We start from the raw sequence: 21,711 nt of genomic DNA, 5'->3' as shown, positions 1-21,711 counted from the left end.
GTTAGGGAATGCTCCGGTTTGCCGCAGCCCCTACCCACTGCGTGGACGCACTATAGAAACCTGGGAGGCCTGGAGATTTGCAAGAAACAGGCCCAGACGGAATCAGAAGTCCTTACTAGAGCACCTCTGAGGCGAGACCTACTGTTGTTGGGGAGTTTGCAGTATTCAGAGGAAGAAAGAATGTTTTTACGGAGAAAAAAATGAGGACATTCAGCCGGAGAAATCAATTACTCTATATTTCCAAGGATCACATCACATCTTTTTTTCTTTCTTTCTTAAAAAATTCTGTTTTACAGAAGAAAAATATATAATGCCCCGGTGGGGCGAGCAGGCCCCTGAGTGGAGCGGGAGAGCCTGGACTGGCGGATCTGGACCGGGGGGCGGCTCCCGGGCCTCCGGGTTCCGCGCCAGCCGGGCACTGCGCCGCGAGCGCGCCCGCGTTAGTAACAGCACCAAATCATGAAGGAACTCTCCCTGCTTTAATTAAAAAGGGGAATCTTGGGAAAACTGGAGCAGATTAACACAGCGAAGGGTTGGTTCCCAGCGATTTATTTTGATGCATGCATGACATGGCGCACACACGTCGGTACTTCGGCTCAACTCCAGAAGCGGCTGTGAGTCTCGATAGGAGTTCTATATTCTTGTCCACGTCGCACCTAGAAAACCCTTAGCCCAAGTACCACGCTGAATTATCAGGCGGCCCTACCTTCATACAAATGAGAGGAAACTCATTTAACACCTGGAGCTGTCAAGTAACCTCTTCAGGGTACACCTTTTATTTTACATGCAGCAATTAAAGGATCGCAAACCCCAGCCGAGCCACTGAAGCCGTTTGGCAAAATCTCCAACCTGGGGGGAAAGCGTGAAGCCAATAAAACTCCCAGGGAGCTGCGGCCGGAGGTGTCGGCTGCCGCGAGCGGAGGCGATCCCTTGTTGGGCAAAAATCCTGGAGTGACTTCGCTGGTCTCGGCGTGGTGGTTATGTTTAATTGCGAAAGGGATAATTTCTAATAAAATTGGACGGGGCCGGAAGGACAGAGTCGCTTATGGAGGCAGGGATGGGGCAGAGGTGCTGATAGTCGGGTCCCAGGTGCGGCCGCTCGGATCCTGCTCAGCTCCGGGCTTTTGCCGGGGCATCTCCGGCGAGGAGGAGACGGAGAGGAGAGGTGGCCTGGGGGCGGGGGCGCTGGGCAGAGGCGCGCGGCGGGGCTCAGGGGAGATTTCGTGGGCTCACCGGCAGGCGTGCGCTCTAGGAGCAAGTTCGCGGCTCGGAGAGGCCTTTATACCTGGGTCTGAGCGGCCGGCGGCAGATTGTGGTGCTGGCGAGCAATTGGACTATTGTTGATATGCTAATGAGGCGATTAGGCTGTTGGTAAAGAGCAGGAAAAGGGAAAAGTTTCTACCATTAGAGGGAGATCTCCGAGCGCACACGGGAGCTCTTTCCCTTCTCGCCTCCTCCTCCTCACCCTCCTCCTCCTCCTCCTCCTCGCACTCCTCCTCCTCCTCCTCCTTTTTGCCCTCCTCCTCCTCCTCGCCCTCCTCCTCCTCCTGCGCTCACCGCCCGCAGCCGGCACTTTGCGCTCACCCAGAGTAGCTCCACTTGGGTGCGAGGTGGAGAGGGGGCAAATCCATTCACGCCGATCCATGAAAATGCTTTGGAAACTGACGGATAATATCAAGTACGAGGACTGCGAGGTAAGCGCGGCGCTGGCTCAGTCTTCCTCGCGGCCGCAGGCTCCGAGCTCTACTTCCCGCTCCTCCTCCTCTCCTCGCAGCCAGCTGCGAAATGCGGGTGGGACAAACTTTGCCCCGCGCAGCGTCCGCCTCTCCGATTCGCCCGAAGAACGCAGGGGAGAAGCTGGAGAGGGAGAATGAGGACGTTCCCTTCTTTCATTTCCCTCCTTCAAACCCCCTGTCCCGCTTTCCCCCTTTTCTTTCGGACGAATTGAGACTGTGCCTAAGAGTAGAGCTAAGAGAGACGAGCGTGGGCTTTTGAAGCAATTGCTGGCAAGTGGGCACGCGTCTGTGCACTCTGCGTGTCTCTCCAACGAGCTTGTGAGGGCCCACATCACCAGGAAAGGAAAGAGAAAACCCTTTTCCTTCTTTAACTTTGTCTCTGATCTTTAATATTCCTTTTTTATTTATTCATTCTTTCCTTCCTACTGTCCCCCCACCCAACGCTTTCTAAAAGGCTTTTTTTTCCCCCTATCTGGAGAAGGGGCTCGCACACTTCGCTCTGAACTGAGTTGCACCTCCCAGTGAGCGGGTTCAGTTTGGGAGCACTTATCCCCCAAACTGCGACCGGGCTCGTTCCAGGTACTCTGTGTTGTTTAGGAAGTTCTGGCAGCTTCTCCCTGAGCCACTTGGTAGGCGCATCCCCGGGGTGGGGGTGGGAGGGTGCACTGCTCGGAGCCTGCTGGCCGACCGATCCCTCCGCATCTGTCCTGCAGCCGCCGGGCACTCGTCTGCGTGACCGTGGGAATCCTGGCGGGGCTGCCCACAACCTCTGGTGCGGGGAGCCTGCCAGGCCGATAGAGAGCGCCGCGACGGAGCCCATTTTAAAATCCAGGGTCCCTGGAGCTCGGCTTCTTGGGGCAGCCGGCGGGAGGCGCTGGGAACAGGCCTGGCGGCCGCTGCCTCAACCCCCTTACAACCCCCGCTAAAAGGAGCGGATGAGTCATGGGAGGGGGATGGGGAGAGGGCCGCGACCGGAGATTACCTAAGTAAATAGGTGACAGTCCCGGCTTTCACTGTTTTTTCTTTTCTTGTTTCTTTCCTTTTGGCTTTTGGAGCTGGGAATGTCAAGCGTAGATGTCTGTGCGGGCGCAGCGGCGAGGGTCTTCACTTGAAATCAGAACCTGGGTTTATGTGAACAATGTGTCATGTGTCCCCTTCCTCCTCTCTTTTCTGGAGACTATTTTAAATCTTTCCCCTTTCCCGGGTCCTCCCTTTTGGCCCTCCCTCCCCCACCCCGTGGATGGGGCACCGGGTGACATCCCAAGGGGACGGATGCTTCTCTAGGGACTCCTGTCCTGCGCGGCGCGGGGCGCAGATACTCCATGTCCGACCAGTCGCTTTGTTTTCAGGGCTGGGGGTCCCTTTGCGAGCCGGTGGCGGGGGAGGTGAAACTGAGGCCCCATAAGCCTCCCAGAGTGGATTGTCCAGCCCAGATTGTGGCCAGAGGCTCCGGCGTTCACTTTCCCGGAGACCGAAACCGTGTGCCCCGGGCTCCGAGTCCCCGGCGGGCGGGGTCGAAGCTCTGCGCGGCGCCAGGCGCTTGTGGGACCCAGATGGGAGGCGATGAACTTGCACCCCGAGAGGGACCCTGTGCGGGCGCGTGTGCATGTTTGTGTGAGCAAGACCAAAAAAGATGAGAAGCGAGAGGAGGGAGAGGAGAATAAATAGAGTTAAGGCTGTTTCAACAACTTTGCGGTGGGCGAGCGCCGGAGCAGGGATTTCGGGTTTCCGAGCCGGCTCCGGGCTGTCTAATTATGCCAGGCTCTGCAGGGACACGCAGGAGGCGAGGTGCCGCTTGTTCTGACAACCCGGCGGGTAGACTGGCAGCGGTGGCTGGGAGAGAGCGAGCCGTGTCATGGGGGCGTGGGGGGTGGGCGTCGGGCGGGAGTGGCCCAGCCAGTCGGACGGGTTTGCGCCGGGAGCCCGTGCCAGCGGCGCCCGGGCTAGGCCGCCTCGCGTCTCTGCGCGCCCCGGGCCTCGTCCCGGCTCCCCCTCCCAGAGCCCCTACCCCGGAGAGCCCAGGGCAGGGCGACCGCTGCGGCAAGGAGTCCGGCCCCGGGGTCCGCCGGCAGCCGGAGGGGCGGCCCGGGCGAGGGCCGGTCCCGGGCGGGGAGCGGGGCCATGGAGGAGCGGCGCGGCAGCCGGCGGCCGAACCCCGAGCCCCAGGCCGGGCGGCGGAGCCGAGGAGCCCGCGGCCGAAGAGGGCCGGGCAACAGCTCGGGTGCCGAGAGTCCGACGTACGCCCGGACGCGGTCCCCGGCGGCTCCGGCCCGCGACGCGCGGCCCCCGCGGCATCCCGAGGTCTGCCCCAGCCTTTTAGGTCTGATTGTCCTCGCTCGCTTCCTCTCCCCCTCCCCCTCCCCCGCGGCCTCCCCCTCTGCGCGCTCCGACTCGGCCCCCTCCCCCTCCTTCCCTCCCTCCCTCCCTCTCCCTCCCTTCCTCCTCTCGGGCTCTCCCTCCTTCCCTCCCTCCCCTCTCCCCACTCCGGGCTCCTCTCTCGCGCCCACACTTTCTTTCTCACACACGCACGCAGACACATTCTCCCTCTCTGCGCGCTCTCCCTCGGTCTCCCTCTCTCCCTCTTTCTCTTTCACTTTTGCCTGCCCTGCAACCTTTTAAAATGTTGCCCCTTCCCTGTGATTCGCCAGACGCCGCGCCGCGGCCCCCCGCGCACTCGCCCGCTCCCTCTCTCGCCCGCTTTTTGTCTCTCGCGCTCCCTCTCCCCACCTCCGATTTGCTACACTGAGGCTCCCGTCAATGGACTGCATTGAGAGCCGGCTCCGGCGCGAGTTGCCTCTCCGCTTCACGCTCGATTTCCAGGCATTCTTCCCTTATTAAGTATTCGTGTAATATTAATAGTCATGAATATCTGCTATTAGGAGGCTCCAGGAACGCTGCCCAGCGCGGTTATTAGAAGCTCAAGCGAAGCCGCCGCTCAGAAAAGAGGGGGAGACACGGATTAAGGAACACGCACACGCACACAGACACACATACATTTTTTTTCTTTTTCCCTTTTTGGGGTTTTTCATTTTTTAAGGAACTTTGATTCCTCCCCGATCGCGGCGGATAGAGACCGTGGGTTGGACCAGCTGAAGGCGCCGCTCGAATCGGTGGTTCAAGTTCGGATGGACCAGAGCGGGGCTCCTGCGCTCGGGGGAGCGGCGGCGCCGTGACCGGAGTCCTGGGTGGCGCGGGGCTCTCGGCGCCTTTTGTGTGGGGCCCGCTCGGGCGGCGGGGCAGCCGGGCTCTCCGGGCTTGCTTGTTGTTTTCCACCCTGACTCGTTACCCCAGACTCTTCGCAGATGTTAGTTCACAGTTTTTCAGCTATGGTGAGTCCCATCCCCACCCCCTCCCCGTTTCCTTAGGAATTCCCTCCTCTTGAAAACCTGGGGCTGCGGAGCGGCCCGAGACCTCGGGTTCCTCGCCCAGCTTTCCTTCAGCCCCCCACCCGCCTTTCCGTTTGCATTTCCCTCTGTCCTTGTTTCTCTCCCTCTTTTCCCTTCTTCGATCGAATACGGTACCCCCGCCCCCGCTCGCCCTCTCCCGGCGCGCAGACCTACCTCGCCGCTACTTCCCAAGGCGTGTTTCTCGCCACGTTCATCTTTATTTCCTCGTCTCTTCACTTGTTCCCGAGATGTTCTCAACATTTGATGCTTAATCCAGCGGCAAGAAAAAAAAAAAAACGCTGCCTGGTGTGCCTCTTACCTTCGGGGCCCGAGACTGAACCTCCGAGGGTTCGCCTTCCCTGGAATCAACTCTGTTCGCTTGTTTTGCAAGCGAATTGCAAGAGAAGAACAGAAGTCAGGCGTTCTTCTGCCCTTTGGGGCTGGGGTGGAAGGGGCGGGGGCCTCCGCCCCGGGGTGCACCTCTCTCTTTTAAACCCACTGTAAGACTGAATCTTTCCATTTTAAACCTTGACTTGACGTCCTCCTCTTCCCATCCCTATCATAAATCGACCCTGTCCAGAAAAAGGCTCCTAACTGAGGAAGCGGAAAAGATAGCCCCCCAACCTGCAGTTAAAACCCTCTTTAAGCTGGTAATTTAAACGTATGCTTTCCTCACAGCCTCTCTACGAAATATGTTTCTATTTAAATAGTCATGAAATGGTAATAGTCCTTGAACAGGTATGATTTTTCCCTCTAAATAAACGGAACAGGGTAAACAATAACGCAGTGGCAGGCAGGTTCAAATCTGGGGACAGAGAAAAGGCCGCTTCTGCTGTTTAATATTTAGTAGGAATGTTCATTTTGCTTAAGGGAGGTTTCACTCTGCAGCTTCACGGGCTGTATTCCGGAGGCCCTTTTCCATCTTTTCCCCCCTTTGAAAGAAACGTCTAAGGAGAGCCGCTGATGCCCCCACGTTGGCACAACCTGCGTTGGCGGAAGGGCCAGTTTCACTGAGGGAGAATTTTCTGAAAAGAACCACTAAGGGCCGAGGTCTCGCAGCGGCCCGCGGACGGGCATGGGCGGTTTCCCACGCAGCCTTGCCGAGTGGATTTAGTGTGCAGCGGAAACGCGACGCCTGATTGCTCGTTCTCTCCCTGTCGCTCTCTTCCAGGACCGTCACGACGGCACCAGCAACGGGACGGCACGGTTGCCCCAGCTGGGCACTGTAGGTCAATCTCCCTACACGAGCGCCCCGCCGCTGTCCCACACCCCCAATGCCGACTTCCAGCCCCCCTACTTCCCCCCGCCCTACCAGCCTATCTACCCCCAGTCGCAAGATCCTTACTCCCACGTCAACGACCCCTACAGCCTGAACCCCCTGCACGCCCAGCCGCAGCCGCAGCACCCGGGCTGGCCCGGCCAGAGGCAGAGCCAGGAGTCTGGGCTCCTGCACACGCACCGGGGGCTGCCCCACCAGCTGTCGGGCCTGGATCCTCGCAGGGACTACCGGCGGCACGAGGACCTCCTGCACGGTCCCCACGGGCTTGGCTCAGGACTCGGAGACCTCCCGATCCACTCCTTACCTCACGCCATCGAGGACGTCCCGGTAAGAGGCCGCGCGCGCGTGGCGGGAGAGAAAGCGCTCGTCCCCCGAGCAGATCCCCCTGAACGTCCAGCCGGGGGCCAGGGGTTTCTTCAATGGTGTTTTCTTTTTCCAAATCTCCTTCTATTTTTCGGGTGGATACTTTGAGGACCCATCTAGACAATCCAACTGAAAAATTAAAAAGTTACTGAGAGTTCTGCCCCTAGAACAATGGTTCCTGGAGCTCCTTCAAACAATGCCTGCATTACCAATTATAAATCAGACGAATGTCACCACTGATGATATCCATAGCTTCCCCTCTCCACGACAGTAAACTGTTTCGACTGGGAGAGGATCTAATTCCACTGCTGAGTCTGTCGTGGGGATTTCTCCCAGTCCTGAAAAACATGTTAGAGTCGACCAAAAGAGCTCATTTAAATGCCCTCGCAATTTAAAAGAAAGTGTAAAAGACATACTAAGCAAATTATTGTTTTTTCTGGATTTTAGGAGCACTAGTGATAGCTGAAAGTTATGTGTATACCCTCCCCTGATTAAAGAATAGTAAAGTAGCAAATGCGAGCAGGAGGACATTAAATGCAGCCTTTTTCTCTTCCTAGGGGTGCTAAGTGCTGACCTCATAAATCATTAGCTGGGTTCCCAACGCCTATCAGAACCTGCTACACTCCATATGAAATTAAATGTTTTGAGACTATTGGGCAATGCATTTTTTGAGATCTAATTCAGTTATCAATAAACACAGTTTTCAATGATTTCCAAATAAGCATGGTATTAGCGCATTTACTATTTACAATGCAAACCAGGCTATTGATAATTTGAAAATACTTTCTGAAATTAAATTTAAACCAGCATCTCTGCTTCAATTCTACATATTTATGGTTTCCTCACAGCCTTCCTGAAATGGAATTAGAACAAGCCAATAATTTTATTAAAGCTGTAAAGGCTCTGTTAATGCTGCTTTTCTTTGGAGAGGAAATGTATCTGGATGTGATTTTTGCTAAAATGCTATTTCAAATTACTGCATCAAATATTGCAGCAATATGTCCGTTGACAGTTTAATGATTACTGCATTAGATTGCATAGAAAATGGTCAGATGAACTTACCTGCTTGCTTGGTGAATTTAAAACATTATTTAAGTTACATAGGAAAATAGAAAATTTATTACGTCTCTCATTTGGCCTAGTTAATCACTGAAATTTGCTGGTTATGTTTAGCAGCCTAGCATGGAAAGTATGAAAGTAGGCACTTGATCCAAGGTGGGGGTTAGTAAGCATTGTGTGTGTGTGTGTGTGTGTGTGTGCGCGCGCGCGCGCGCGTGCGTGTGCATGTGTGTGTTTGTACCTGTTTTTAGAAACTGATAGGAAACAGTGCAGTTCTTGGAAAGTAAAATGAAAAGAGCAGTAGTTGAGAAAAGAGAAATTTAAAAACAATCCTAGAAGCTGTGATCATTTTAGTTCCCCTTCCCAAAAAGTCTGAAGCCTTTTCCTAGTCTGCTCATTGGAAATATTTGAATTGCAAAATAACATTGCAAGCTTTTGGAACTACTGTGAATTAGAATTGCTCTACTTTGCAAAAATTCCGAAGTGGCTGCTGTGAATTCTTAACACCTGTGTAGTCACTCTTTGTGGTGAAACTGGCCTATAGGAGAAATTAACCAAAAGATCGAATAAAAGCAAGGAAACCCAGTTGCTGCTCTTCCCCTTCCCTCCGCCACCTTTTAAGAAAAAAAAATTCTTTCAAAGGAATTTGGGTCAGGAAAACGGTTGTTTTCAATTTTCCTATTGCTGCAACAGTTAACCTTTAATAAGAATGACTGCCAAATATTTAAGAAAATCAAATCGATGGTGAAAATTATTTAATCATTAATATCTCAGTGGGGTTTTAAACTTAACAGTCTTCCCTGTATGGACAAGGTCTAGAAATAACACAAATAAAAGTATTATGCCACACTACATTGACTTTATGGGTTTAGGGTGCATGCATAAAGGGATCATATTTCCCCATATAGTTAAAACACAAGAACTGCAGCAGTAGTCATTTCTGAACATTTCTCAATTTAATTATACTTAAATCCAGAAGCACTTTAGGCAAGTTACAAATGAGAGCATTGAGTATAATAAAACCTGTAATAAAGCAACTTAGTACCATCCACCCGGAATCATTGCGATCAAGCACAATTAACAGGAGCATAAATCCAAGACAGAATGGAAAATGTTCGAATCAGTATTATTGTTGGACAAAGACTAGAGAAGGAAGTGATAGTTTTTTTAAATGGTAATGCCTGTGTTTGGTAACGATTGCGAAATCTTCTATCTCAGCAGCCCTGGTGCTAATTTGTAAACACAGCCAGACATTATATTGCCTGTCAGTTTCTGCATTAGAAAACATGATTTCATTTTACTTTCTAATCACGTTTTGACTCTAGCACACACGTATACCCATCCATCTGTAAAAAAAAAATAAAAATAAAAAAAAAAAAGGAAAAAAGAAAACCACACTAACAAAGCTGCTGCTGGACACAGGAAAATCTCAAAGGTTTTTTTTTTTTTTTTTTATCTTTTTCATATTCCTACCTGATAATTGTTTTGACAGTAGTCCTTTTTAAAAATTTTTTCATTTTTCCATAAGTGAAGGCACGTATACACGTTTGCTCTTTATCACACTGTCGAAACGTTTCCAATGCTCCCCTATTACTCCCGCCTCTGTCATTTCTATTGTGTTTCTCTGGCTTTTGCTGCCTGAACACTGGAATCACTGAAGTCCGAAGACGCTGAGGCGCCAAACTAAAGCTAGGTGTATTTTTAAAGGTTGAACTGATGGCGAGAAAGATTAGGTGTTCCAAAACTCAATTTAATTTCCAAAGAAAGTTTTATTTCCCACCCCCACCTCCTTCAAACGTGGATTATTTGCTGGAGGAGGAGAAATGGACCATGGGTGCACAGTGGAAACCTCTTGAGTTGCAAAGCCCCAAATTCCAATAAGCCAAGTTGAGATGTTTATATATAAATGTCACTAGATGGGAGGGGAGATTTTGATTCTACACCTTCCCCTCCCCCCACCTTGCACGGAATATTCATTTCCTTTTGTTTTGATTACTCACTTACATCCATGTGTATCCCTTTTGTTGCAGCACGTAGAAGACCCGGGTATTAACATCCCAGATCAAACTGTAATTAAGAAAGGTAAGCCATTTCCTTCTGCATTCCAAACATGTCCTTACAGGCATAGTGCTATTTAAAAGAACTTGCAGAGCCGTATTTATTTTTTTCAAGTAGGATTTCCTAAAGGCTCAGAATTAGCGAATAGATAGGCATAGAACAGCAATGCTTGAATGATCGGCTTTCAGTATGTTACAAATGGCAACAGGCTAGCTTTGTTCTGATTTATGATTCGACCGTTTAATTTCATTTAATGATATCTGGACAAACACATGAAATGTGTGATAGTTGAACTGATTTGGAAGTGGCGTTTCAATTCTGAAACGGTTTTGACGGTTTAGCTAACCCACTGTGTGAGTGGCTGTGAGTGTTAAGAAGTGTATAATGCTAAAACAGTGCAAATAATTTACTATTAATATAAGGGCAGATGATAAGAAGCACTCCTTAGCAGAGGAAAAAGCAAACTTTAATGTTCTCACATTTACACTCTCATTAGCTGTTTAAGGGTTTTAAAACTTTGTGAATTAGGTTAACAAAAATTTGGCTTTTAAAAATTAGCTTCTTGAAGATGTCAAGTTTATTAGCATAATTGTTCAGAGCAGAAATTGTTTTTAAAAAGTCAAGTGATTTGGATGGATTTGTCATCTGTATTGTGTTCAGTGAGTAGAAATAAAGTTTACTGGATTAAATGCTATTCACAGCAGCTTTTTGTTGTTGTTCTTGTTATGGTGGCAATGTTACATTTCAGGATTCTAGGCACCACCAGAGGATGATGCTATATAAAACTGTTCTCATTTCTAACCCCAATCAGTATATTGTTAGCTAGTTTAAAGTTTCATTTTTGCATCTGTGAAGTCTTTGTCATGTCAAATTAGATGTGCAAGGGATAAATCTTAAGAGATGCTCTTTCCAAGCCGACATGATAATTGGCTCTTTTATTAGTAATCTCTCAAGAGTTCGTTTAACTCCTATTGTCTCTATTAGCCTCCCCAGAGCTATTAATGTCACAAGTGATCTATCCAAAACCTAGAGCCCCCCACCTCCCTATGTCTAAAATATCCCCATTAAAGAGGGAGGAATACTGTGATGAGAATGTATGCATATTATATTTGTCTCCATGTGGAATTTTAAAATACAAATGCATACTGTACTTGAATGGTTATGAATGCATCGGAATCATATTGGTGTTAGAAATGTAACACGTTAGTACACTTTCTGCTGGACTTGAGTTTTCTCCTGAGGATGGTGGGTCCAAGAATGAAGAGCTTATGATGCTAACTAACAAGAATATATCCTCCTCCTCCCCCGCCCTTCTCAAAGAAGACGCTTAAGCGCAGGGCCGTTAACTCTTTGCTCATCAGAAGAACACACTGCTAGTATTCTATGGTAGGGCTGTTTATCCTTCTTTCTCGCAGCTCAAAACCAGGCTTGAAATGGATTTCCAAAACTCGAATCTTTTTCAAAATTAAGCATAGGAAAGGGCCTATTTATCGGAAAGATGGGGCATGTGTGCTGTGTGACAACTGAATCCACCACTTCCCAGCTTGGTGCCTAGACTGAAATGCTCATTTACAGGCTGCTTTAGTCATCTAAACTCTCGGCTGATTTTAACTATAGGTCTTTGAAGCAATTTCTCCCCAACAAAACCCTAAATCCATCTCCCTCCCCAAACTCCCAAGTACACATAGCTTGCTCTCGGTTTACAAACGTAACCCCCTCTCCTGCACCCTGGGCCTGTGCTCCAGCACCCCGTCCGGGGGCCCACTCTCCTGGGATGTTGAGAGCCAAGAGGGTCATGATGTCACCACCATTGGTAGACAGCACCTTTGTGGATATAAGTTAAGGGCCCAGGCAGAAGCACAGGCCTGGCTGGCGGAGCGGGGACGTCTCCGGCCGCCGGTGAGATGCCGAGGGGCAGAGGCTCGAGCCCCAGGACGGGAATGGAGCAGGAATAGGGCAGGAGGTGGGGAAAGAGCCGCAGAATTTTCGGGGCCGGGAGAGCGGGGGTTGCGACGCATGCCCGGGCCCTGGCCCTGGCCGCGCCGAGGGCCGGGGTCGGAAAGGGGCTTGGGAGGGACCCTCGACGCCCACACGCGGCCTCCCCGTCTGTCTCCGCAGGCCCCGTGTCCCTGTCCAAGTCCAACAGCAACGCCGTCTCCGCCATCCCCATTAACAAGGACAACCTCTTCGGCGGCGTCGTGAACCCCAACGAAGTCTTCTGTTCAGTTCCGGGTCGTCTCTCGCTCCTCAGCTCCACCTCGAAGTACAAGGTCACGGTAGCGGAAGTACAGCGGCGCCTCTCACCGCCGGAGTGTCTCAACGCTTCGCTGCTGGGCGGAGTGCTGCGGAGGTGAGGCCCGGCGCGGCCCTGCCCACCCCGCCCCGCCCCGCCCCGCCCCGCCCCGCCCCGTCCCGTCCCGCCCCGCCCCGCCCCGCCCCGCCCGCGGCCCGGGGAAGCACTGCGCCTGCGCCTGGGCGGCGACGCAAACCGGCCTCGCGCCAGGGCCCTCCCTTCGCGGGAAAAGAAAGGGGCGGGGCGAGGAGCACAGAACCGGGTGGGCGGGAGCTGGGGGGCGGGGCGAGGCGGCGCGCGCCTGCGCTCTCCGCCCGTCTGCCGCCCGCGCTCCGTCGTTCCGGGGACGCGCCCGGATCGGCTGTCGCAGCGCGCTCCCCGGGCCCTCCGGCTCCCCCCGCCCCTTCCCGCGCGCACGCGCAGCTCGCTCCGCCGCGGGCTCAGTGCCTGCCGCCGCAGCCGCGGGGCGCCGCGCACCCGCCTTTTCCCTCCTCTGCACACCTTGCGAGCCCTGGAAAAGTTCCTCGCGGGCTCCTCACTTTGCTTTACCTCCGTGTAGGGTCTCCGACGGTAGCCTACCGTCCTTTGAATAGGTTCGATGTGCGTCGGCCCCATGGGTGCCAGGCAGCGTGCAAGGCACGTTTGCGTGCATTATGTGTGGTTGCTACGGATGACTGCATGATTGCACGTTGCATACGTGGCCAGGGTTCTCATCTCACCCGCGCGAGGTTGGGATGATGAATTCGTAGATAAGATTTCCTAAGGGTCAGCCAGGTGAAAATCCTCAGGGCAGGTTTTTCCCTCCTGTGGGCTCCTTGCTTCTAGGGTTCTACCCAACAGTGTGCATAGTGGGTCTTGTGTTGAACTTTCTCAGATCATATTTTTTTTCTTTTTAATTTTTAATAAGAAAGACCAAAAACTTCATTCTTTTGACATTTATTCATGTATCTGTTTATAGACCCAAAGTTCCTCTCTGAAGGGTATATCCCGTACAAAGGCTACAAAACCGTTTTTGGAAGAATTAAACATGAGCTAGTCAACTCTTTCCTTCCTCGTTCGCAGTCGTCTCGCTGTCCCTTTGTAATCTTTCACTGACACACATCTGGATCCGCCCTCTGCCTTTTCCTACCCTTCCCCCATCCCCAATATTGGAGACTGTTTACCTAGGGGAGTATAATCTAATCCACACAATTAAAGAGCACTTGGGTAGGGAATAAAATCTGAAATTAATTAATTTGCTGTTTTATTTAAACAATTTATCTTAACCACTTTCCGATTATGGGAGTCTATTTAGACATCTATTTAGAACCACCTCCATTGTCTCTTAAATCAGTAAAATTTTTAAAGGCTGATGTCAACTTTTGACATTTCCAGTTAGGCTGGTGACATGGCATGTAAACAGTTGATGAAATGAATTTCCCATTGAGGCTAAAGCCAGAGCAAGAAACGTGAGAGTGATGATAACTTTGGTTACTCTGAACAACCTAACAGCAGATCTTGCAAAGACAATTTAAAGACCCCACTGGGATTTATGTGATTGTAACAACAGGGAAAATATACAGTAATCAGCTGAACTCAAAACTACCTCTCACCCTAGAGATGAGAGCTGTGTTTGTTTGTTTGTGGTTCTTCTTTAGAGAGCTGGGAAATCAAAACCTTGCAACCTGCCACAGTCGTTGCAGTAATAACTGAACACAGGGGGTGCTTTACAGTTTGACAAGCATTCATCTCCTATGATCTTTCTGTATCGTAATTCCTTCCTAGATTTTCCTCCCTTCCATATCTCGGGGCCAGGATTCTTAATTTTTAAAAGCACATTTTAGGAAGTTGTCAAAATGACTACAGTGTGATGCCGAGCGACCAAATGCTTTCTAAATTCCTTTCTCGCATCTATTTGTGAAACAGGGCAAAGTCTAAAAATGGAGGAAGATCTTTAAGAGAAAAACTGGACAAAATAGGATTAAATCTGCCAGCAGGGAGACGCAAAGCTGCCAACGTCACCCTGCTCACATCACTAGTGGAGGGTAAGCGAGTTCACTTGCTAACAAGAAGGGAGGTTTCTTCTGGGAAAATGGATAATACTTAGTGGCCAGATGTTTGGTTGTATTTTGTGTCAATTGGGCTGTTTCATTGTTTCCAGAGAATACAGCCGGAAGTGAACGGAATTCTTGCATGTCAAAAAAGTATTTGCATTTATTCCTGTCCTCCTTTCCTCTTCCCCTCTGCCACAAAATTATACCTCCCTAGCTCAATTCTAACCTAAACAATGTGAAAATTTAAGAACTGCATATTCTCCAAGTTCCTGCCTCCTTTATAGAGCTCAGCAGTAAATCACTTAAGCTATTCTGACATCTGCGTTTGAGAAATGCGTGACCATTACTTCCTGAATTAATTTGGGAATCTTTGACCTGCATCCTGATTTAAGACCGTCCTGAAAGCTCAGGGTTATATACCCTTTTAGGTTTTTGTTTTCCAAACATATGCTTGCTTATCTCTCATTTAATTGTGCTTTTCTACTGGACAGGAAGAAAAGTGAGCAATTTTGGACTTTGAGTTATTTGGATAGGAAAAGAAAAAAGAAATATAAGCATTGCAGAAAGTTTCTCGTGTCAGCTTTTAACAGACACACACACACAGACACAGGCTTCTAAACCCCCCAAAATGAAAGCTAACCCTGTCCTCACTCCTTGTTCTGGATACACCAGAATCTAGTCACATTCCTACTTCCTCTAGACCCCTGTTAAGTTTTTCTGATACTAAATTGGCTTAAGTTTGGGTGTGTTGGAATGAATGTAAAATTCTCTTGCATTTTCTTTGTGTTCTATTGGAAATGTCTTCTGCCAATAGGAAAAAAACCCAGCACTTAAATTGTGGGGCAGATTTTAAAACTACCATTTATATTTAAAGAAGGCATTTTATCTTATTTACATCCTGTATTTGAGGAGACAGAGTATAATGGAATTCATGTTCTAGCTTTGTAAATAACTAAAACGTGTTTAAAAACACACATTAGAACAGAAATCCTACGAACTATTTGTTAATGGTGTCAAAAGATGATATTAACAAAACTGTTAAGTAATAAAGCAACTGTTCAGTGCCAGAAACTCGTCTACAGTAGCATTGTATTAGAATTAACACCAGTGCACTGAGGACTCACCATGCAGACCCCCAAAGAATTATACGCAGAGAAAATGGTAGTAGCAGCTCTGGGTGTAGTTGAGAGCGTGTATGGGTCTGGGGGTTGAGTCCTGTGGCAGGGAGGCAGTTTCTGGAGAACTGTTATTGTTTGTGATCCGCTCCATTTTATGGAAACAAGCTCAGCGGAGAGGGCTTTGATGCCCTAATTGGCGCATGCGTTCTTCCGGAGCTGGAGCTAATGGCAGGAAGCCCTGCAGTAAAAACCAACTGGTTCAGGAAATTAAAACCAAAGATTCGAAAATCAACAACACAGACAGACTCAGTGGAGTGACCCTCAAATCCTCTTGGTTAATCGGTTTGGATGAACAGATAATTATATGCGATAAAGTTAAAATGTAAACCCTTAGTCGTTCCCTTGCAGAAAAGCTCCAGGAGTAATTATGAATATCGTTTATGAATGTGTTGATAGGTGTGAGGTTGGAATGCAAGAAACATTTGAAAAGAGGCGGTGGGAAATTGTCATCAGGTTGGGGGATGAGACTGGAGGATAGTGAATGAGATTTACATTTTCAAATCATCTTGGCCTCCTAGGATAAGTGGCCATTTTCCCTGAGAAATGCACCCACCAGAGCCTTCAGAGAAGGAAATAAAATGCCTGAAATGAGAAAAAAAAAGTTTGTATTTCCTACAACATCTAGGTTAAAGAAAATAAGGGAGTTGGGAGGAAGTTTTGATGTCAGCTCTCTCCATTCTTTTGCACTCACCTCCCTCCTCTCACCTCTTGCCAGGAGAAGCCGTCCACCTAGCCAGGGACTTTGGGTACGTGTGTGAAACTGAATTTCCTGCCAAAGCAGTAGCTGAATTTCTCAACCGACAACATTCCGATCCCAATGAGCAAGTGACAAGAAAAAACATGCTCCTGGCTACAAAGTAAGACATTTACCTCTTTGGGGTCTCTGCGGCTCACTGACACAGAGAAACAAAAATCAAAATGGTTTTTGCTCTCACTTTTGCCCTTGTTTCCTTTTGTGTTAGTCAGCTTTGTTGTTGTAAATATTGAAGTTGCAACACAGTCTTATAAACCATAATCAATTTTAAAGGGGAAATACAAGCACTATTGCTAGTGTCCATTTTCCTCTTTTCCCTTTCTTCCGCCCCAACTTCTCATTAAAAAAAAAAAATTAACGTATATGGTGGTCGGGTAGAGTAGGGCTTTGATGGAAGCTAAATGTGGATTTGTCTGTGTTGTTTCAGAAAGAGCAGAATCAGGTTCTTCAAGGAGTGACAGACTTGCCTGTATCAGTTTTCGTGTCTTACCAATGTGTTCTCCAAGGGCAAGGATTAAGCAGTGGCCTCCAAAATGTTCAAGTCAGAAGCTGCCCTAGTTTCCACCCTAATCCCTTCTCCCACATCTGGCCTTCCTTCCTCATCCTCCTCAAAAGTGCTGCGAGCACACACACACACCTACCCCACAAGCTGTAGCCCACAGGCGAGATGTCAAATAGGTTTCAAAATGGTCCAGGTTACACTCCCATCGGTGCCTGGGCTGAAAAGGCTTCTCCAGGTGGTGTGTGAAAAGAAAATGACTGTTTTGATATGTTTTCTGGAAATTAAAAGGCTTGTTTGGAAGCCCTTAATTATCAAAGTTGATGTCACAGGAGGGCATGGAACCAGAGGGCAGAGGCTGAGGCCTCAGACGGGACAGTTTCTGGCCTGGGGACATCAGCTGGCCTTGGAGGAGGCAGCCGGCCAGGGTGCCCCATTCTCCTTCCTCCCTACCCGGTCCGCCCCCTCCCTGTGCCCGCCGCCCAGGCTGCTGCCGCCTCAGGAAGGCCCCGGCTGGCTGGTCCTTGCTTCCCAGACTCTGAGACAGAGCCTCCCCTGTGTAGGCCTCACCGCCTGTGTTCTAACTTCCTCCTTTCCTCTTACCTTCCTAAGCACACCCGTATTCACAATTTCCGTAGACAATGTATATGGGGTGGTTTGTTTTTTTTTTTTTTGGTGTGTGGGAAAAGAGGTGGAATGGGAGATTGACATGTCTGTTTCTCCTTTCCAAACCACTCTGAATTATCCCCAAGTAACAGGTTTTTGGTGCGTGTGTTCTTCCTTCCCTCCTTCCTTCCTTTCTTTCCTCCTTTCCTTTTTTCTTTTCTTTTCTTTTCTTTTCTTTTCTTTTCTTTTCTTTTCTTTTCTTTTCTTCTCTTCTCTTCTCTTCTCTTCTCTTCTCTTCTCTTTACCTTTCTTTCTTTCTTTCTTTCTTTCTTTCTTTCTTTCTTTCTTTCTTTCTTTCTTTCTTTCTTTCTTTCTTTCTTTCTTTCCTTTCTTTCTTTCCTTTCTTTCTTTCTTTCTGTTTTCAGATTCTTTTTCATTATAGACTACAAGATATTGGATATCTTCCCTGTGCTATATAGCAGAAACTTGTTGTTTATCTATTTCATATATAGTAATTAATATCTGCAAATCTCGAACCCCCAATTTATCACTTCCCACCCCCTTTACCCCCTGGGAGGTACCTTTTATTTTTAAAGGCCAAATAACCCCAGGAAAAATTTTGCCTTTCTGCCCACATCCCCCCTGATCTGAAGGTGAGTGAGGGGAGAGTCCGTCCCCCGAGCCGCTGCCGAGGTCTCCCTGGAAGATGGGAGAAGGTCTCTGTAATCTCCTGGGCAGGACAGCTGTTGAAAACATGCTTGTGTTTCTGACTCTTTGGCCCTCTTAGTCACCTTTATTTCTCTTCTAATGTGTGAAGTGTCTTCCTGTGTCTGGGATGTTTGGGATGGTGAGAAAGGAGGGGGTTAGAAGTTTGGTGCAGCTGAGTAGAGAGAAAGAGAGAGAGACAGACCCTCAGAGAGACAGAGAGAGAGAGGCCTTCGTGGAAGGATTTAAGGAGATCTTTCAGTGGACTCTGAGAGGTGGCTGGGTCTCCCAGCGTGGCCGCCCGCCCCTCTCCCCCAGCCTGTCTCTGGGGCCTTGGGTCCGGTCAGGTGTCTGCTGGATCCAGGCAGGTGACTAACTGCGGGGAGAAGGGTTCCCTCTTTGCTGCTGGTGCTGCCCGCAGGGGAGCCTCATCCCTCTCTCTGCTTCACTTGTGCTGCAGACAGATATGCAAAGAGTTCACCGACCTGCTGGCTCAGGACCGATCTCCCCTGGGGAACTCGCGGCCCAACCCCATCCTGGAGCCGGGCATCCAGAGCTGCTTGACTCACTTCAACCTCATCTCCCACGGCTTCGGCAGCCCGGCGGTGTGCGCCGCGGTCACGGCCCTGCAGAACTATCTCACCGAGGCCCTCAAGGCCATGGACAAAATGTACCTCAGCAACAACCCCAACAGCCACACGGACAACAGCGCCAAAAGCAGTGACAAAGAGGAGAAACACAGAAAGTGAGGCTCTCCGCCCGCCCCCTCCCAGCGCCTCCGCGCCGCCCCCTCCCCCCGCGCGCCCGTCCAGTCCTGTCCGATCCATCTCCCCGCCACCGACCGCCACCGGCAGGTGACAGCTCCGGGATCAGCACCCCCCACTGCTGCTACTGCTGCCGCCGCTGCCGCCGCGCCTTGGGCCCGGAGTCTCGGGGTCCCCGGAGAGAGGGGGCGCCCCGCGGCCCAGGCCCCTGCCTCGACCTCCCCCATCAGCATCGCCTCCCCTTTGCCCTCGTGTGGAGCCTCGGAGAACAGAACAGGCCGTGAAGCCAGCAAAGAAAAGTTCTGTCTGAGTTTGTGAACCTTTTTTTTTTTTTTAAACAACAAATCAACAACAGCAACAAAAATTAAAACTTTTTTTAAGAAAAAAGAACGTAAAAATTAAAAAAAAATATATGTGCTTCATGGGACGGAATCACCACCTTCCCTTACATCCTTCAGTTCAGATTGTAGCCATACTTAAAAAAAAGGCAAAAAGGACAATGACATTTTTATCAGTATTGTGAATAAACTTGAACACAGATACTCGAAGTTCCATGTCACGTCTTCAGTTGTAGAAGTTTTTCCTCTCCAAGGTAAAGCCACCAACTTGAACTTTCTCTGGCAACACGATTCACAGTTATATAAGGGAATCAGTGTTCACGTCTCTGTATATATTTATTTATGTGTAATTTAATGGGAAGTGTAAATATGGTGAGTCTGTTTTAAGCCTTTTTTTTTTTAATTTATCTGGTGATCTCGTTTACCTCTTGTTTAGTGGGTTTTGAATCTTCCCTCTTACTTCTTCATGTGGTTCATGATGCTTATTTAGGAATCCAAGGTTTGGGGGATTTTATTTTCCCTCTGGGATTCATGAGTTTAGCCCTGTTGTAGCATGTTAAAGACGACAATGAAACAGCTGAACAAATGAAAAGAAGAAGTCAAATAAAATTTTATATATAATTAGTATTACATTTAGCTTTTCATTGAACTGAAAGAAAAAAGTGATATTGGACCCTGGAAAGATTTTTAACTTGAGTGGTTTGATAACCGTTCTACGTATTGTGGGGAGAAAAAAAAGTTTATTTTATTCCACTGTCCTCCCTTAAAAGCAGCATTTGAGCAATAAATGAATATTGTCTTTAAGCCAAGGGTTAGGGATTTCTTCCTCTCTCTCTCTCTCTCTTTCTCTCTCTCTCTCTTTTTGTTCAAAGAACTTCAAACATTTGGGACCACCTGGTATTCTGTATTTTCACTGGCCATTTTGGAAGCTGTTCTAGTTGTGTTGTATTGAGTTGTGCTGGCAGTAGTTTCCATGCCTGTCAATGTATCATAGTCCTTTGTTGCCCAGATAAATAAATATTTGATACGCTTTATGTCGATTTTTTTTTATTCAGTGGCTGTCTTTACCCAGGCGTATTTTTGTTCTTGGCAGTATTTTTTATTCAGTATGGTTACAGTAATTGAGTTTAACTCTCCCTTGGCAATTGCTCCTTGCAATAAGCAGCTGAACCCATTGTTTCCCTCAAGTATAATAAAAACTTACTTTCAACTTGGAGTTCAGAGCAGGGTATCATTTAGATATTCCATTGAGTCTGTATTCAGACAAATGACACAATAAAACCCAATGTATTCTTTTGGATAAAAGATTGTTTGTACTGCTAAAGGAATGACATACTATCTTTTCCTTACTAGAAACATTAATTTTATTATTAAAAATAAAGTTTTATTTTATTTATGTTGATCCTTTAGGTTTTCATGTGTGTTTTGAACACCAAAATATAAAACCTTCAGACCCAAACATTAAGGATGACAAGGAAGATGGAGATCAGAACAGAAGGACCTCCTCCCCACCCTCTCAACCCCCCTCCCCCTACTACTTTGGGATCTGTCTCAGAGGATAACTGAAATTTAAATTGTTAGTTCATTACCACGAAGGAAAGAGCCACTTCAGATTTGACTTACTTGTTCTGGCTTTTCAATGTAAATGAGCTAGAACTACCTCTAGTTTTTGGGAAGAGTGACAGAAATGTACATGGAGCGGGGAAAGAGAGGGCAAATTGCCTCCCATTTATTTAAATATTTCATTTAGAGATAAATTCATTACCGTGCTACTCTTAGTAGCTCTTGAGGTAGCAGAGGGGAGCGGGGCATTATGTAGATTCCCAGCATTTTTTTTCTGCCTGCCCCCTAAACGCCAACCCACCCCTTTCTGTCACCCCGGGGCTCCTCCTAGGACCTTTTAGAAAAACAAAATCTTCTCTAAGGTGGGGTGGACAGGATGGGGGAGGGTTGTGCATCTTGCCTTCGCAGACCTGTCCTAGTGCTTGGCTCTTCCAGAAGGAAGGACTTCTTGTACATAAAGATGGCGAATCCAGAGCTTTCGATCTGGCAAGTCTTTGCTTTGGAAGTGAGGAGGATTTTGAATGGTTTTGAAGAAGAAAGTGGAGGTGATTAACTGGAAGGTGTATAGGAAAGGTCACAGGAAAGGTGTCTAGGTATTCATCCTGGAGGAGATCTGACATTTGTTCTTCTGGTTTGACATTCTGAAGGACTGAAGAAGGGAAGCATTAGACAGCATCTATTTTGCAGGCTTTGCTTTCTAATCTCCTTATGGAAGGCGGTGTAAGATCAATCTCGACAGACGAACGAGAATTGGTGGAGTCTAAATTCTATTTTCCAAAGCCAGAGAATTCATAACAACGGTGGGTTTTTTTTTTTTAATTCAAATGGAAAGTGTATCCTCAGAACGCAACGCGGCAATTGTTTTTTAAAGTGGTTATTTATTATTTCCTAGAGAGACTGGTTAACTGTAACGTAGATGTAACAAAATAATGAGGCGAATGAACCCTAACTGTACATACTCTTGACAGAAATGAAATGCACACAGCTTCGGAGCAGGTGAAGTGAAGCATTGTCTATCAAGGCTGTTTTTCTTGGCTGCATCTCAGATTGTGTGGGGGATCCTAACCTCAGGCACAATAGCATTCATAAACAGCCAT

General features: G+C 48.5%; 1 protein-coding gene and 1 long non-coding RNA gene across 2 annotated transcripts; one reads left to right on the top strand and one right to left on the bottom strand.

Moving 5' to 3' along the window:
- Nucleotides 1-222: 222 nt before the first annotated feature.
- On the bottom strand, nt 223-4,316 carry LOC116147703 (uncharacterized). Its single transcript, XR_004131295.2, has 4 exons — nt 4,266-4,316; nt 2,719-2,857; nt 1,585-1,857; nt 223-1,365 (listed from the first exon to the last, which is right to left on the bottom strand). It is a non-coding gene; the product is annotated as an uncharacterized LOC116147703 (long non-coding RNA).
- On the top strand, nt 1,636-20,453 carry TFAP2A (transcription factor AP-2 alpha). The gene is made up of 7 exons (XM_031435211.2): nt 1,636-1,694; nt 6,294-6,728; nt 9,854-9,905; nt 12,000-12,231; nt 14,080-14,198; nt 16,101-16,242; nt 18,410-20,453. The coding sequence occupies exons 1-7, from the start codon at nt 1,644-1,646 to the stop codon at nt 18,696-18,698; spliced, it is 1,320 nt and encodes a 439-aa protein (XP_031291071.1). The 5' UTR covers nt 1,636-1,643; the 3' UTR covers nt 18,699-20,453.
- The last annotated feature ends 1,258 nt before the right edge of the window (nt 20,454-21,711 follow it).

Source organism: Camelus dromedarius, chromosome 19 (assembly GCF_036321535.1).
Source record: "Camelus dromedarius isolate mCamDro1 chromosome 19, mCamDro1.pat, whole genome shotgun sequence".
Taxonomy (NCBI): Eukaryota; Metazoa; Chordata; class Mammalia; order Artiodactyla; family Camelidae; genus Camelus; species Camelus dromedarius.
Note: the sequence above shows the minus strand (reverse complement) of the source record. Positions and strands in the feature narration are given on the sequence as shown.